This window comes from Cucumis sativus, chromosome 6 (genome assembly GCF_000004075.3).
Source record: "Cucumis sativus cultivar 9930 chromosome 6, Cucumber_9930_V3, whole genome shotgun sequence".
NCBI lineage: Eukaryota > Viridiplantae > Streptophyta > Magnoliopsida > Cucurbitales > Cucurbitaceae > Cucumis > Cucumis sativus.
In genome coordinates, this window is record NC_026660.2 from 23,165,906 (window position 1) to 23,182,158 (window position 16,253).

The following is a 16,253-nucleotide window of genomic DNA, read 5'->3' on the forward strand; positions in this document are numbered from 1 at the left end:
TCTCCAACAATTAATTACTCAATGCGTCAAAGATTCATTGCATTAGTATCTAAAAATCATTTTATTACTTTGATTAGGTTTTTGGTTTATTGGTTGGTAAAATGAGTCGATCTGGAGAAGCAATTGTAAGAGCTACTTGCTCATCGGCCTTGGGCTTGTTATTAAAATCTTCCAATTCGCTGTCATGGCGGACAGCTCGAATGGATCGTGCAGACTCGGCTAGGAGCTAGGTCATTAGGTGTCTTAGATCCTGAGAATTCAAACACAACACTCTTGTTTTGATTGATGGTAACTAAAGGTTTGTATCAGGAACAAGACAACAATATATATCATCACACGCCCTTTGAAGCCATGGATGGATTTTGTGGGAATCCGGTCATCAAAGTTGTAAAGTTTGTAATTTTTGCGTCTTGTACGTGGGGTTAGTTGTGTATATATGATTTTCTTTTGAAATCATGTATATTCTGTTTGTAATTGAACTTAGGGATGCAAAAGTGTGAGTGAGTGAGTGAGTTATTCTTTGAATTCTAACTTTTGAGGAAAGTGTGGGTTTTAAAACCAATTGAAAAATGGCAATGTTTTGATATGTCTATTCATTATTGGAATTATCCTTATCTCATTTGGAAGGACATCCTTACATTCATTTCCTGTTTTGTATTTCATCTCAAAGATTCTTCCACGTTGTATTGCTAAGTGTAAGTCTGGCGAGAATATATTAATTTATTTATGATTGTTTTCAAATATAGCAATTGATATAGACCTATCACTTTAACATGCATCTCTTGAAAGAAAAAAAAAAGTTGTCACATAACAATGGGGTGTTGTTTGGGCTTCACAAAGATGTGGTTGTACAACTTTTATATGTATCTTTAAGGGCGACGTTTCTCAATCTAATGACAAATTATACACTTAAGCCAAAAATTAACACTACAAACAGCCACATAATTCGATTTGTGAACTTAAATATCGTCTTAATAATTTATTCTAAGATCTTACTTTATATGTAGTTTAATTGTTTACATAAATTCTTAGTACTTGCTATTACTTTTACAATATTATGTATATATAAAGAAACAAAAAAACGGGAAAAAAAATATTTTCAGTCAAATCTTCTACTTGCGTGTAGTATAGAGTTGCCAATTTCTATTATATATATATATATTCAACCTTTGAAGAGTTAATAATGTGTTTTTATTCCCTAACTTTGTTTGAATTGACACTTAAATATTATTTGACTTTGAAATTAATTTGCTAGGAATTTCATTTCATTTATTTTTCGTGTAATGTAGGACGATCATTTTTTAAAATTTGTTCATACTTTTCTGTGTCCTTATTCTATTTTTAAAAAATTAAGTACAAAATTGTGGAAAATATTTACAAAAATATTAATAAGTGAGGTATGTTTTGTAGTTATCTTGATAAGAAATTACAAATAATAATAATAATAAAAAAAAAGAACTTTAAACTTTTGAACCATTTTAAACCAATGTTTAAATTATAATAGCTTCTAGTACTGGTGTAGGTTAGTTTTAAAAAAATATATTGTAAAAAAAAACCAAGTACATTTGTTCCATATATAATCATTCTACAATCAACAATAATTTTTTTATTCCATATACATGCTTCAATGACTTGTATTAATAGCAATAAATTCATAATTAAGATGCTACATTCTTGTTACTAACACACAAAAAAAACACATTTTTAAGATAACATATGCATTTAAACATGTACATTTGGAAAAGGGAAGAGTTAAGCCTTGAGATGAGCAGATTGAGCCATTACATCTTCAATGAAGAGTGACAAATTAACATAAGAAGATCCACCATTTTCCATAGCTTTAGGAGCCATTTTACTCAAATCTTCAACTCTTCTTCTTCTTTCTTCTCCTTCTTCACCACCATTCATCACCATTTCAATTGCTTTCTCAATCTCTTCCTTCTTCACCATTACTCCAACTCTTTCCTCTTCTCCCCATCTCACTGCCCCTTCCACTCCAATCCTCACTCCAATCTTCAAAACCTCCACCACCAATTTCTCATTCAGAAACTGCTCTGCAAATTGTGGCCAAGTGATCATCGGCACCCCACTCCCGATCCCCTCGATCATCGAGTTCCACCCGCAGTGCGTTAGAAACCCTCCAATGGACCAATGCGACAGAATCAATAGCTGAGGAGCCCACCCTCTGATTATCAATCCCCTGCCTTCGATTTTCCTCTCAAATTCCTCTTCTGATAGCCATTTCTCCAACTCTGAGCAATTCTCACCTCTGTTCTTAATCACCCAAATGAATGGACGAGTTGAAGATTCTAAACACTGACCAATTTGGATGAGTTGTGAAGGAATCATTCTACATAAACTTCCGTGACAGATGTAAACAACTGATTTTGGGATCATTGAATCAAGCCAGTTTAAGCAATTGCTCTTTGATGCTCTGTCTCCCCTGTTGTATTTCTCTATGCTATTTTCGTTACAAAGCGAAACCGGTCCAATACACCATAGTTTCTTACTAATCGCCCGCTCGTAATTTTGGTAATATCCATTCTCAAGTTCTGTAAAGCTATTCACCACAACCCCATATGCTTCCTGTTCTGCCTTCGTTATTTTATCTCTAAAATCGTCAAAATCTGGGGACTTTATTAAGGAACCAGGAAGCTGGGCTTTTGTAATTTCAATCCTATGAGGTAATCCAGGCACTAAAAATGGCTCGAAATTAGAATCAATGGAGGTGTGAGGGCTGTTAAGTTGAAGATTGTATAAGCTCAAGAGTGAGAAACAGCCAGTTCCATGAAAGACCACTCGTGGGCATTTGAATTTGTGGGCTGTTTGAGCAGTCCAATACAAATACTTATCTGAAATTATACAAGAGGGAGGAAGAAGATGATGATTCAAGAATTGCTCTAATGGCCGTTGAAGCAAAGACAGGGCTTTGTAGAAATTTCTAAGAAGGCTACGAGATGGCAGAGTGTCGAGATTCTCGCAGCCGGGCGGGAGGCCGACTTGCAGGCAGGGGAAGGGGATTTCGAGTAGCGAAATCAATAGGGAAGATTGTTTAACTCGAGTGAAGAATGATTCCAACCTGCAGAGGAGAAATTAGAAAGTGGAATTTGAATTTAAGTGTGTAATTGTTCTTTGTTGTTTCTTTCTTGGTTGTGTCAATTACGAACCTGGTAGCATTGTATGGGGTGGTGACGAAGGTGACGAAGACGCCACGGCGTGCAAGAAGAGTGGCGATGTCGATCATGGGGATCATGTGGCCTTGAGCCATGAGAGGAACTAACACAAAGTGGGGTTGAAGCTCAAGCTGGTTGGAGAGAGTGGAAGCCATGGATGAATTGCAAACTCAGCAAACAGAGACGACAGGGGAGTTTTCTTTTAGCTCTATTGTTCACGTTCTTCGTATATATTATAAACCATGTTCACACAAAAGCCAAATGGTTATATTATAAACCATAATTTTCTAATATGAAATTTTGGTACATTGCGTAAATATTTGTTCCTTCATCTTCAAAAGGATTTGTATGCTAGTTTTGAAATGTTTATGAAAGATATCTAGATTTTGTTTAAACAATGTCATGTAAACTTACAATTTTAGTTAATTAAATTCTAATATTTTCATATGCTAATCAATTTTAACATTTTCTTTTAATTACATTTGAAAGTGAGCATTGATTTTCAAACACGTGTAGACTTATTTTCATGTTAGTTTTACAAAATAAACTATTAAAGTAAATGTATGTAGAACTCTCTAATGAATTAGCCTAAGAATCTCAATTGATTCATTTATAAAATCTTAAAGGTTTAACCTATAAAGTTATAAGCCTTACATGAGGTTTTTCTAAACAAAATATACTTAAAAGGTGTAATCCATACACTTATAAATGGATATATTTGTTTCTCTATAATTTAGCGGAGAAAAATTCTCACCTGTTATTATTTATTTAAAATTTATATAGATGTTATGATAAGAAAATTGAGGTACATATATTTGAAAACTTAGTTAATTTGTATTAATAGAACATAATTAATTAAGTTTTTTTTTGTCATGTTCTTTATTTTTTCCTAGACAAAGAACTTCCATCAAATTTCCCAAAACAATATCTATCTTATAAAAATCTTCTCTATCGAAAGAATATACGACAAACCAAGAAAACCATGTTTAATGATCTAATAGACTACAATATTAAAAGTCTACTAACATGGGTCATATGATAATTTAACTTTTAGCATTATTATGTATGCTAATTTATCATAAATGTGTCAAAATCAACCTAACCCAATTCACATCAAATATCAAATATGTCATATGAAGTTCAAATTCTCAAATATATTAAATATGATTTAGAAGCATCAAGAAATACATAGGCTATTGAGGAGTTGTGAGACTTTCTTTCTTTTAAAAGAATAAAAATCAAATATACTTTAGCTCCATTTTTATTTAACAATAGGAAATTAAAATTTTAAAATAAAACTAGTTTCTAATTAAATCAATAATGATCATAAAAGTCATGCATTTTTAATAATACAACAACATGACTTATGGAATTATACGAAATAAAAAATTATAGTAGATGGGAGAATAATATTATATATATGTGGAGTTTAAAATTTTTAATCTTACTATAGTGTCTTTTATAATATTATTTTTGCCCACCAACTCTATAATAAAATTAAAAAGAGAAAAGTAAAAAATTGTTGATAAATAGTTTCAACTTTTTATCCTAAATAATTGAGGATATTAGTTGAAAATAGAAGTTTAAAGGTATTTTATGTTTTATAATTTCCAAAAAATCATTTTTAGTGAAAATATTTGGATAAAAATTGTTTTAACATTATTCTACAAAATTTAAATTTGTTTCAAGATGTTTTACTTTTAAAATTAAATACTTCAAATCATTAATAAAGGAAGAGTGTATGTGTGGTCAATTCTTTCATACTTATCTTTTTTATTTACCCTAAATATTTGAAATAGGTAATTGTGATTATTTATAGTAATGTGTTCTTATTGGAGATTAAGACAATATAAATTAATAATAATAATAAGATGGATATTTATTATTATTCAATTTAGTTTAGAAGATTATTTATGGGCCCAAAAGGGTGAATGAATTTGGTGGAATCATGGCCGTACTATACACGACAAGAGAAGATATGCAACTGGAAATTCCTTGTAAATTCATCTCAACTACTTCTTCTTTTTTTAGAGCAAAATTTCTTCATTTCATCTCTATCACTTACCTTTATCATACATATATCAATCATATCTTCAAATTTTGTTATATACTTCTAAGGGTGATTTGGAAAAACATCCTTTTTTTTTCTTTTTAAAGAAAGTGTTTTCGAAACTATTTTAGCAAAAAAGATGATTCATTTGATATTATTAGAATACGTTGTTCATTCTATATTATTTTTATTTTTTTAAAAAAGAAATCTCTCTTCTGCAGCGGAAAACAAATAAAAGGAAGGCATCGGTGGATCTCATTCAATTTACATTAAAGCTATATATATTTGTCTTCTTCCCTTCCATCACTCACATTCTTTCTCATCTTTCTTGTGACTCATGTTCACCCTCCCAATCATTTTCTCTTGGTATTTTGATGGAAGATAAAATCTAATTAATGAAAGTGTGAGCAATAAAATAAATGCATATATTGGAGAATTTTGTGTAAACCAAGAGGTACTTTTGTGTTTTCCAATCAATGTATAGAGATGCAACGAGGCCTCCGACGACACTATCAACTGTATGTCGAATAAGCAATATTCCTGCAATATTTATAATGCACTACAATGTTATTTCATTTATGTATCTATGTTCCATTAATTTAATTTTGATTGTTTTTTAGTATTATATTTTGGATTGGAGAAACTTCTTTATCCTTTCTTTTTTTCTTCTTTATTTCTTTAAATTTATTTTTAATGAACAAAAAGTATATTTTGTAGTTATGTAACTCTGTATTCGTAAACTTATGTTGTTATGTAGATTTTTTTATATTCTCTAGCTAAGATCTAATTGTTCAATTTGATCACCTCGTTATCATCATCGGTAGATTTGGATTTAATAATAATGTATATATAAACTAGAGATATCTTTTATAATTAGTTTTTAGATTGTGACAAGTTTATTAACTTTGTATTGATTCAATAACATATTTAGTTCCTACAATTTAGACATAGTTTCTAAAATTTCAGTTTGAGAATATTTTTTATTGATCTTATAATTTTATCCGACAATAATGGTCGATTACAATCAAAATAACATAAATTTTCAAAACAAAACAATAAGAGAATGTTTTAACCAATCAACTCTATATAAAAAAAATTAAAATATCTCGAAAATGTTTAATTTAAAATTTTAAATAGATATTTGGCTTTGGAATAAAATTTTCTTATATTTTGTATAAATTATTTATATTATATAATTACTAATAGTTTACTTTATCAACTTACAATATTTGAATATCTTAAAAATAAAAATAAAAATTATATATTATTTTCAATTTTAAATTAATTTTTTATATAATTAAACATTATTTAAAATTTAAAATTTAAAATTTCACTTTTGAGTGCAAAATGAAATCAAAATAGTGAAATCAAAATATAACAAAATACTACATTGCAAGTAAGGTTGCTTTTTATATGTCTATTAGTACCATGACATGATAGGTACAAATAATAGCTTATCATTCATATGTTATAAATAGATTGTTTTATTTTGTTATATTTATAAAAATTGTTTATAGTTTTTTCATTTAAAATAAAATTTCAATTATTAATTATTTATTTGTAGCTCGTTTAATTATTCAATCATGATTGATGATCTGTGATCGAGAGAACTCCTTTTTATTTTTTATTTAAAATATATCTTATACGTTTTCTAAAGATATAGAAGGAAGGTTGAAGTTGGTGTTTATTTGATTCCAAATTACAAAAGCAATATTTTAGTGGTTGAGGTTTTGGAAATAGTTGTAAGTGGTTCTTTAAATGGATTGTCAAATGAGGTTTGGTCATTCTATGATTAGTTGGTTTTCTTTTCTTTTTGTTTTCTCTTTCCATCTCTCTTTTTCTTTCTTAGAAATTTCCAACTAAACACACATCATTTTCTTGTTAGCAACAAAAACATTTTCAAACCTTTTGGACTTAAATCATGTCTTCTCAAATTTTGAGGATCAAATACACATTTTCTATTTCTTTCTCATAAAATATCTTTAAATTTTCTGGACCAAAATTGCATTTTACACTACACTTGAGTATAAACTACACTTGAGTATAAAACAAAGAGAGATAAATTTTGATTCCTAAATTTTAAATTAGATAGAAAAGCAAAAAACAATTAGATATAATAATATAGGGAGTTTGAGCCGTGTTTGAGATGTAAAATATTTTAAGTTGGATTGTAATAGTATGTATTTTGTGTGTAAACTATTTTAGTTTGATAAAAAAAAAACAGTAAACACTATAGCAAAGAATAAAAAAAATAATAAATGTGAAATAGTTGTAGCAAATTGAAAGTTTTAAATAGTATTTCGTGTAGCAAAATGGAGTTATTATAAACTTACATAATTTCTATCTCCAATGCCCCATATGGTAACAACCTAACATGTTTTCATCAAATTTGAGTGTTTTTATGCACTTGTCTTCCTCAATTTTTAAAAAACCTGAAAATTATTCTTGCTATTTAGTGAAGATTAATTCTATTCAGGATTAAAAAAAAAAACTATCTTATTCTATAAATTTAATTAAGTTTATGGTTTTTTCCTTATTTCAACCATAAATACTAAATTTCTAATTTAATCCTAATTATGACAATTTAGAAATTTCTCGATTAGTTATCTATTCTTTTTTTTTTTTCCCAAGATTCAGGAGGAGGGGAAATAATAATAATAATAATAATAATAATAATAATAATAATAATAAACTGCAAATTTCATAATAATGATCTAAGAGTGGAATAAAGCACTTAAACTCAGTGTCTTTCCAACAAAGACTTTGATTGTAAATTGTAGGACCTGTGCCTTGTGGAACTAACTTTAAAACTTTAATAATTTGAGCAGTAATAAAGTGGAACTTTACTACATTCTTCTGTTCATCAATTTGAGCAGTTGTAAGCATATAATATTTGCAATGATATAATTCTGGGGGAAACTTTTACTCCATTAGATATAATCAAGACTTGACCTAGTGGCCAACAAACACGGCAACTTTTTTCTAATAATTCTCACTATAAAGCACTCAAATACTTCAAAACAAACTCATATCTCAATCTGCTACTACTTGGAAATATCTGTTCTTTATAGCTTTCATACAGAGATTTCTTGACATACATTGATGTATAACTCAAGTGGTCATAAAAGAAACTCCAAACATCTGCTAAAAGACATATATGTTGTTATACCATTCTATCCCAATCTAAAAATATAAGAAAGAAAGGGGAATTGAGGGTGGAGACCATAATCTGACTTGCCCTGTTCAAAGATTCCTGAATCCCAGGATCCACCAGGAAAGTGGATAGAAAGATTCAGAGGAAAGTTCAGGAAAAAATATGCCAAAGGATGTTAGTTGCCCTTTCAATCTTCCACCTCACACCTGATCTGAGGCTAATCATGCAGCAGAGCCATCACCAAGGAAAGCCATCAGCAACCACCCTGGCTTTCATCTCCGGCCACCACCATCTGGGGCGGTGAGGGTGGTGCAGTTTTAGGAGGGGTTGATGATCATTGCTGGGTTGGGTTTTATATAGGATGTGGTTTGATAATCAAGGCAATGAAGAAAGGTAGAAATGACCTAAGAGGGGAGTTTGTGACCGCTTTTTGTAAAAGGAAACATCAATAGAAAAGTAGAAAGCGATTGAAAAGGCTGCAATTTTCAGCATCTTCCAAGGGATATGCTTTTGGCATTGGCATCTCCTTTTCCCCACATCCCATGATACCATACCAACTCATCTCCATTGAAACTTAAGTTGCATCTCACTGTATTAGATTTATATTCCTTGTAATTCTTAAATTTTGGAGAGACTTTTATATGATCCAAGCCTTCTAGATTTGTTTTCATAGCCAATATTTTTAATTTGGAGCCAAACAAAGAATCTTGGTCATTTAACAAGTTAGGAGAGCCCATTTCAAAAGTTAATTTTTTAAAAATGGGTGGGCTCACATTCCCTTTGATTTTAGCTATCTTTCTTTCTTTTTCTCTCTTTTCAACATGTGCCTATATTTATTCCTAGCCTCTCTTTACTCTCATCACCACACGTACCCAACACAAATTGAGGTCACTTAATACTTTTCGTTTTGTTGGGAGTAGGCTTTTTTCTGTTTTATATTAGTGCTCTGAATTTTTTTATGAATAATCAACCCAACTCAAACTAGAATAAGTTGTTTGGGTCGGTTTATTCAAATGATAAATCTTATTGACTGAGTTGGGATATACAATAATCTCATTCTCAAGCATCTTATTCCTGCGAAACAGACTCTGGTGTATAAGATTTGCATACTTGATCCAATATATATCTGTGATTGTCTATGGACAAAAGAATTATCACGTAGTGCTACAAATCTAAATAAATCTCGCTGTCTCTCACTTCCTTAATGAGAATTTATGTACATGATCAATAGTTACCTTGAAGTGGCAGAAGAAACTAATTCTGGGGTCAGCTTCCTTTGACTAAGTTTCATGTACAAACCCTGCATTGCATTTAGCATCCATAAGAGTCAATCTTTCATATGCATCATAGTTTTCAACAATTTCATTCTCCAGTCGTCTATGGAAAACCCATTAATGTTACGGTAATAATCTTTCAAATAGCAAGATTTATCAGACTATTAATTTAGTAAGAATAATATATATATAATGTTCATATACAGTTTTGAATATAAAATCATTTGTCCTAAAAAAAACTCGGTTTTTAAAACATTTTATCTTAGTCTAGTTATAGTTTCAAAACTGATTGTAAAATGTAATTATTAAGCACAGCCTAAAATATAAATAACGAAATTCTGAAATGAATTGTTGAAGTAATAATCAGAAGAAATCACAGTTAGCAAGTACTACTGGGGATCCGATCTCAAAAATATGAAATAAAAGGTAGCACAACTTGAATGATCATAGTAAACATTACATTTGTTGTATGTATAGTTGCTCCAGTAGTCATCCCAATGGTCTGATTCGGAACCAGCTCAAAATTCATATGCTGTAGAAATATGGCAAGTGCAACGATTGCTTCAAGCAAGGCAAATTGATCACCGACACACTTTCGAGGTCCACCACTGAACGGAATAAATCTGTATTGTATAATATGGTCAATTGGGTCTATCAAATAGGAAGGGTAACCAGGTATCTAGGTTGGATTTCAAACCAAAATCATGCATCATCCAAAATGGAAGTAAAAATTGAAAACGATCCAATTATTATGCTGTTGTTATAGTACCTGTGCCACTCACTAGTAACTAAAAAACCACCCAACCCACAGTTTCTCTTTTCAGTTTTGGGGCAATGCACAAAATGAGAAAGAAATCTAAATGAGACAAAATACAAATTACTAAACATGTTTTATCAGAGGGACAAACGATCGTCAAATTAGATCTGATTACTTAAGTATTTAAATTAATTATAGCCCAACTCTTTTGAATCGAGTTCACAAACTAATTTTAAGATTTAAAATTCATCGTCAGTAAATAGATTAAACAGGTGAAATTGAGAAGGGTGTAGAAAAGATGAAAGGGAGAGTGGGAAAAGAATAGCAACCTTAATAATTGGATGGCCAGGTTCAGAAACTGTCAAAAGGCTGGAGGGGCAAAGAATTTCTAGGAAACTAATATGCAGGAAGGAAAGAAAATGGCGATCACTGATTACTTTACAGACAGAGAGATGGCAACCATCTGAAGAGGGGTGGGGAGAAAGCATCAGGCAAATTAATACTGCCTGGAGATTCAAATGCCACCATTTGAGCATTTTTGCATGAGTATTGGTTGCTTTCCTTAATGAGGGTGACTAGTTTGAGGTCAAACAACTCTTATAACATGGTGATTGTATTGGCTGCTTGCCTGGTAACTGGTAAGTGTCTATTGTACTTAATAAAACAATCAACAGTGTAGTCTTCACACACAAATAGAATGTGTACCTGAAATCTGTATTGCTTTCATTAGGCACAGGACCTTCCAAGTCAAATCTTTCAGGTATGAACTCTTCTGCTTGTTCCCAAACCTTGAAACATAAGTGGGAGTTACAATATTGTGCAAAGCACTTCATAGAGCAATAAGGTGTTCAACCTTTCCTATCTCGAAAATATATTTCCAAACTAGCAACAAAAGAATAAATGAGAGCGCTTGAGACAGACTAAATGATTTGTACTTTAATTTTAGTAAATATTCTTTCTATACTCAGTTCACCATTGATTTTGTTTGCTTTTCTAAGTTTGCATTGCTCATCAACTTCTGTACTAACGTAACTTCCCTTTGAGACAGTTTTAAGATAAGGATTTGTTTCCTAATGTTTTGTATAAATTTATGAGTTCGTGAGTTCTAAGGATGGGATGTGGTCAATCTACACGTAATCACGTCTACATGACAGAAACCTCATCTATTGCTCAAATTTAAACTATAACTTATCGTCCAACTAAGTTCCAACAACTACTGCCAACATGCCAACATAACAGCAGAAAAATTCTTCCAGATCCTTTATTCTGAAACTTGAACTAGAATGAACAAAAGGGTCTAGCTATCATAAAACTAGAAACATAGCCCTTGAAGTATGTACCTGGGAAGAGCGATGGATGTTATATACTGAAATCATGATATCTTGACCAGCATTAACCTTGTAATCTCCGGGGAGTATGTCAGCAACTTGAGCTCTTCTTATCAAAACCTTAGAAGGTTTTAGAAACATTAAGAAAGAAAACAAAATTAGCAGAATGATTAATAAATATCTCTTCTTTTATCTTCAAGTCATAATTCACTTGATCGAGAAACAAGTATTGCAACAAACCGGTGGATGTGGGTAAAGTCGCATGGACTCGAGGATACAACGTGTCAAATATTTAAGTTCCTTTGTATCTTCATAAGAAGGAGGCCTTCCTTGTAAGACTCTATCAACTTCATTTTGTGCCTTGACCAATGATGAGGAATGCTGTTTTGCATTATAATAAAATAAATCACATCGAAAACTGACTAAAGAAAAATTTCAGCCCAAGGAAAAGCATAGTGAAAGCAAGCAACTAAAGCATATGGATGAACATGTTCAAGAAGCCACAGAGCAAATGTCAACAATAAACAGACATATATCTCTATGTATATCTATATCTATATATATATATTTGGTAGAAACAACTTTCATTGAGGAAAATAAAAGAATACAAGGGCATACAAAAGATCAACCTCAGATAAATGATAAACACCCCACTAGAGAAAGGGGAACCAATAAACTAAAATGTTGCCTAGAGGGTTAGAGTGAACTGGAATATAACTTATTGAGGCATGGATATTCACAAGGTTGTGAAATTTACTCTGTGAACTCTACAGTCCGTATATACTCAAACGAGAAGATTACCTTACCTTACTTAAAAGATAGAGTGTCCACGTCAGAACAGAACCGGTAGTTTCATGTCCAGCAACCAACATTGACAATAGATCATCTCGTAATTGTACACTTGAGACCTACGCAACACAAGAGGGAAGTATCAGTGATATAACATGGCAGATTTCAAAAGATTAGCAGTTCTTTAATATTATAATAATGCCATAACTTAGCCAATTGAGGAAGAACTAAGCATTCATAATATATCCCTACTAGTATTCCTAACAGCCTCTTGTCATTAGTTATTAGTGCATTTTTTATTTCCATTTGCTTATTGAAGAAACAAACTTCATATGAGGGAAAGGCTTCTTTCCTGTTATTATCATATTGATCTCACTACAGGACCACAACCTATAACCATCTCCGCTCACGATATGATGGGACTTTTTTCATGGTCATGATTTCAAGTGCTTGATCGGTTACTTAGCCTACAAAAGTTCACATAAGGAGATAAAAGGGGATATTTTGTTGTACTTAGCAAGGATCTGATAACTATGCAGTAAAATTTGAAATAGTCTGACTTCAGAGGGCATTAAGTAGCATTGTAGTACTGAACTAAAATAACATAACAAATGATTAGACTACTCACTGCATTGCAAACTGTTAGTAATGAATGGAAAACTTTAATACATCAAGAACCGACCTCTTCTCTACTGGCTAGAAGAAACCGAAGGATGCTTGGATCAGCATCGTTCACATATTCCTCCTCATTGATACGCTCACCTTCAGCTTCCACAATTTCTTTGCACTTGGCAATGAGTTCTTCAACAGTTTTCCTGATTACCGTAACTGCTTCTTCAGCTTTTATCTGTCTTGGGATTATCTTACACAGAGCCTTAATCTGCAACAACAAAAGGTAAAAGTCCAAAATGAGTTGGAAAAAATGGTGGTAAAGAACAGAACAAGTTACATATGCAAACCTGCCTTCCAATACGGTAAAATATCAGTAGAACGAGCCTCTGCCTCTTTCAAAGCAGTGTAAACTGCATCAATCACAGGGCTGTCAGTAGAGAGAGAATCAAAACTGTAGTTGAATACAGAGAGACCAATAACATCAAGAGTTAGTTGAGAAAACTTTTCCTCCATGTTAACTGAATTATTATTCAATGCATCCTTTTCCAGCTTCTCCACCAATCTCATGGCACATTTACAAAATACCCGATCAACAATAACTGATAAGTACTTCTTGTGAAGAGACGGAACCACAGCCCTACGGCGAACCTAATATAAAATATAACATTCAAAATCCAGTGAGAATCGCGGATGAATTTGAATGATTGGAGCACATCCAGTTAAACGAGCATATACCCCATAGGTCCAATTTTTTTTGCCTTCTCCCATAATTCATGTTTTACAATAATATAAAACTTCAATAGCATTAAACTCAGTTCTATACAACTTTTCAGTTAATATTTAACTTTATAAAAAAAACACACACACAAAAAAATAAAAAAGAAGAAGAAGAAGCAAGCAAGCAACATATTTGTCGAAGTGTTAAACATAAAACAAAGTGAAAATTCAGACATTATGATGATTTACAAGAATCATAAATGAACCGTAAATTAATAGTTATTGAAAAAGCAAAGACATTATGAAAAATTGTCCATTAATGTTTGCCGATGAACAGAATAGTTAGTAAAAAGATTACCGTCCAGAGAGGGCCTTCTGCAATGGCGAAACCCGAGCCAAACAAGAACTCAGAGACCTCAGAAACAAGGCCTTTAGCATAAGTCCCATAATTCCTAAGAACGTGTTTAGCAATGGTGGGATCACTAACAATGACAAAATTTCTAGGGCCAGCAGCGAGTCTATAGATGGGTCCATAGTCATTCATCCACTTGAAAAGAGGAAGGAACAGAGCACCCCCAAGAAGATCAGAAACGTCATCAAGCTTGGCAGTTGCAACGGGGATACCGGAGTCATCACCCTGCCCTAGAGTAATGTAGCGAGTTAGAGAGGTGAGCCAATCAGGGCTGACCCAGGAACGGGATTTTGGAGCGTTGGTGGGGTTCTTAATCTTGGGGGGTGTGGAGGAGTTTCGTCGTTCGTCAATGGAGGATTTAATGGACAGAGATGGAAATGGGGTTGTTGGTGGAGTGAGAGGGATTCGTTTGTGGAGAGAAGAAGAAGGAAAAGTGAGAGAGGGAAAGCAGAGAGAGGAAGCCATGGATTGGATGGAGGTTGAAGGGAGTGGAGACGAGAGAGTTTGAGGTTCGGAGTTTGAACTTAAAGCTACTTATCGTCTACGGATAGCGTAAGCGTAATCAAAAGAAATAATTAAAAACAAACGAGAGAGAAGAAAGAAGAAGAAAGAAGAAGAAATTGAGCTTCACAACAAACTACCATATGGAGGATGACAACTACCAAAGTACTAACTTTAATTTCTCCCAAATTGTTGTCTCATTTTGTTCTTATAAATAAATCTACCTCTTCACAATCTTTACATCTCATCTACAAAGTTATTGAATGTGACAAATACTATTTATTGCAAGGTAAATGTGACCAATGTTCTTTAGTGCTTCTTTACCCTAAGGTTTTATAGATGTTTTAGATTAACATATCTTATAAATAAAAGAAACAAACGAGTGTGTTATTAGAATTGTATGAATACAAATTATGAATTTTTAAAAGTACCAAAATAAATTAAAATATTTACAGACTATAGTAAATTTTTTTAATTCTATTAATGACAGCTAAGGATAGAATTATGTTACTAGCTAGTAATGTTTTATTAATAAAAATAAATTAGTCTTTTAAAAATAAAGTGATAAAATAATTTTGAAAGCGAAAAAAACTCATAAGTCCACAATAAAAAATTTAAAAAATGCTCCCAATTAATTGGCATCATCCAATGTGTGTAATATATTTATTTGTGACATAATCTAAAAAATCGAATAAGAGTTTGAATATATATGTAAGATATTGTATATTTGGTAGATGATATTGAACCAAATAACGACTTGAAAAAAATAAAAGAAAATTTGAGAGAAAAAACAAGGAAAAGAATACAAAATTTGTAGAAGAGAGAACAAAAACTATGAAAAGAAAGAATATTGATAAAGAACATAAACAAGATAAAATAGAGAATAATGCATAAAAAAATCGAAAAAAGAGGAAGAATCTAAATTCAAAATTCATTATAAACAAATAAGAACAAATATGAAATTATGATAAAACAATTCTCCTTAACGAACTATTATTAGATTGTTTTATGAACCGTAATTATTTTTTAACTAGGTTCTCAAAATTATCCAAAAAAAAAACAAACTTATATGAATATTTAAAATTAAGCAATTTATAACGAGAATTAATATTCAGGTGATATATTAATAAATGCCATATTGATTATGATATAATACTTAACAATTATATTAATTAAGTTGAATAAGTAGGTTTAATTTTAAGTTTCCATATTAATTATTAATACTTAATCAATTATATTAATTAAGTTGAATAAGTAGGTTTAATTTTAAGTTTAAGGAAAATGATTGTAAATGGTAAAATTGGTAAAAAAATATTTACAAAATATAAAATATTTTAAAATTTATCAATAATAAATACAAAAACTATTGATAGACTTGTATTTGTGTCTATCAATGTATTGATAAATTTCTATAAGTAACTATTCTTATTTATCGTAGATAAAATTTAAAATTTTATTATATTTTGTAAATATAATTTATTTTGTT

The 16,253-nt window shown here is 31.1% G+C and overlaps 3 protein-coding genes across 3 annotated transcripts in view; 1 reads left to right on the forward strand and 2 right to left on the reverse strand.

The window, feature by feature from the left end:
• The window catches only part of LOC101204719 (protein SHOOT GRAVITROPISM 6), a 32,957-nt gene extending 32,314 nt beyond the window's left edge, over nucleotides 1-643 (forward strand). Inside the window, exon 51 of the mRNA XM_011659377.2 lies at nucleotides 78-643. Coding sequence (XP_011657679.1) covers nucleotides 78-230 — 153 coding nt within the window. The 3' untranslated portion in view covers nucleotides 231-643. The remainder of the gene's footprint in view (nucleotides 1-77) is intronic.
• Nucleotides 644-1,551: 908 nt separating this feature from the next.
• LOC101205204 (UDP-glycosyltransferase 73D1) lies at nucleotides 1,552-3,535 on the reverse strand. The gene is made up of 2 exons (XM_004143320.3): nucleotides 3,168-3,535; nucleotides 1,552-3,079 (listed from the first exon to the last, which is right to left on the reverse strand). The coding sequence occupies exons 1-2, from the start codon at nucleotides 3,326-3,328 to the stop codon at nucleotides 1,753-1,755; spliced, it is 1,488 nt and encodes a 495-aa protein (XP_004143368.1). The 5' UTR covers nucleotides 3,329-3,535; the 3' UTR covers nucleotides 1,552-1,752.
• A 4,595-nt stretch (nucleotides 3,536-8,130) lies between these two features.
• Nucleotides 8,131-14,906, reverse strand: LOC101204961 (carotene epsilon-monooxygenase, chloroplastic). Its single transcript, XM_004143239.3, has 9 exons — nucleotides 14,213-14,906; nucleotides 13,489-13,785; nucleotides 13,208-13,405; nucleotides 12,543-12,644; nucleotides 11,977-12,117; nucleotides 11,749-11,856; nucleotides 11,114-11,196; nucleotides 10,112-10,274; nucleotides 8,131-9,677 (listed from the first exon to the last, which is right to left on the reverse strand). Exons 1-9 carry the CDS (start codon nucleotides 14,729-14,731, stop codon nucleotides 9,609-9,611), a joined length of 1,680 nt encoding a protein of 559 aa, XP_004143287.1. The 5' UTR covers nucleotides 14,732-14,906; the 3' UTR covers nucleotides 8,131-9,608.
• Between the last annotated feature and the right edge of the window lie 1,347 nt (nucleotides 14,907-16,253).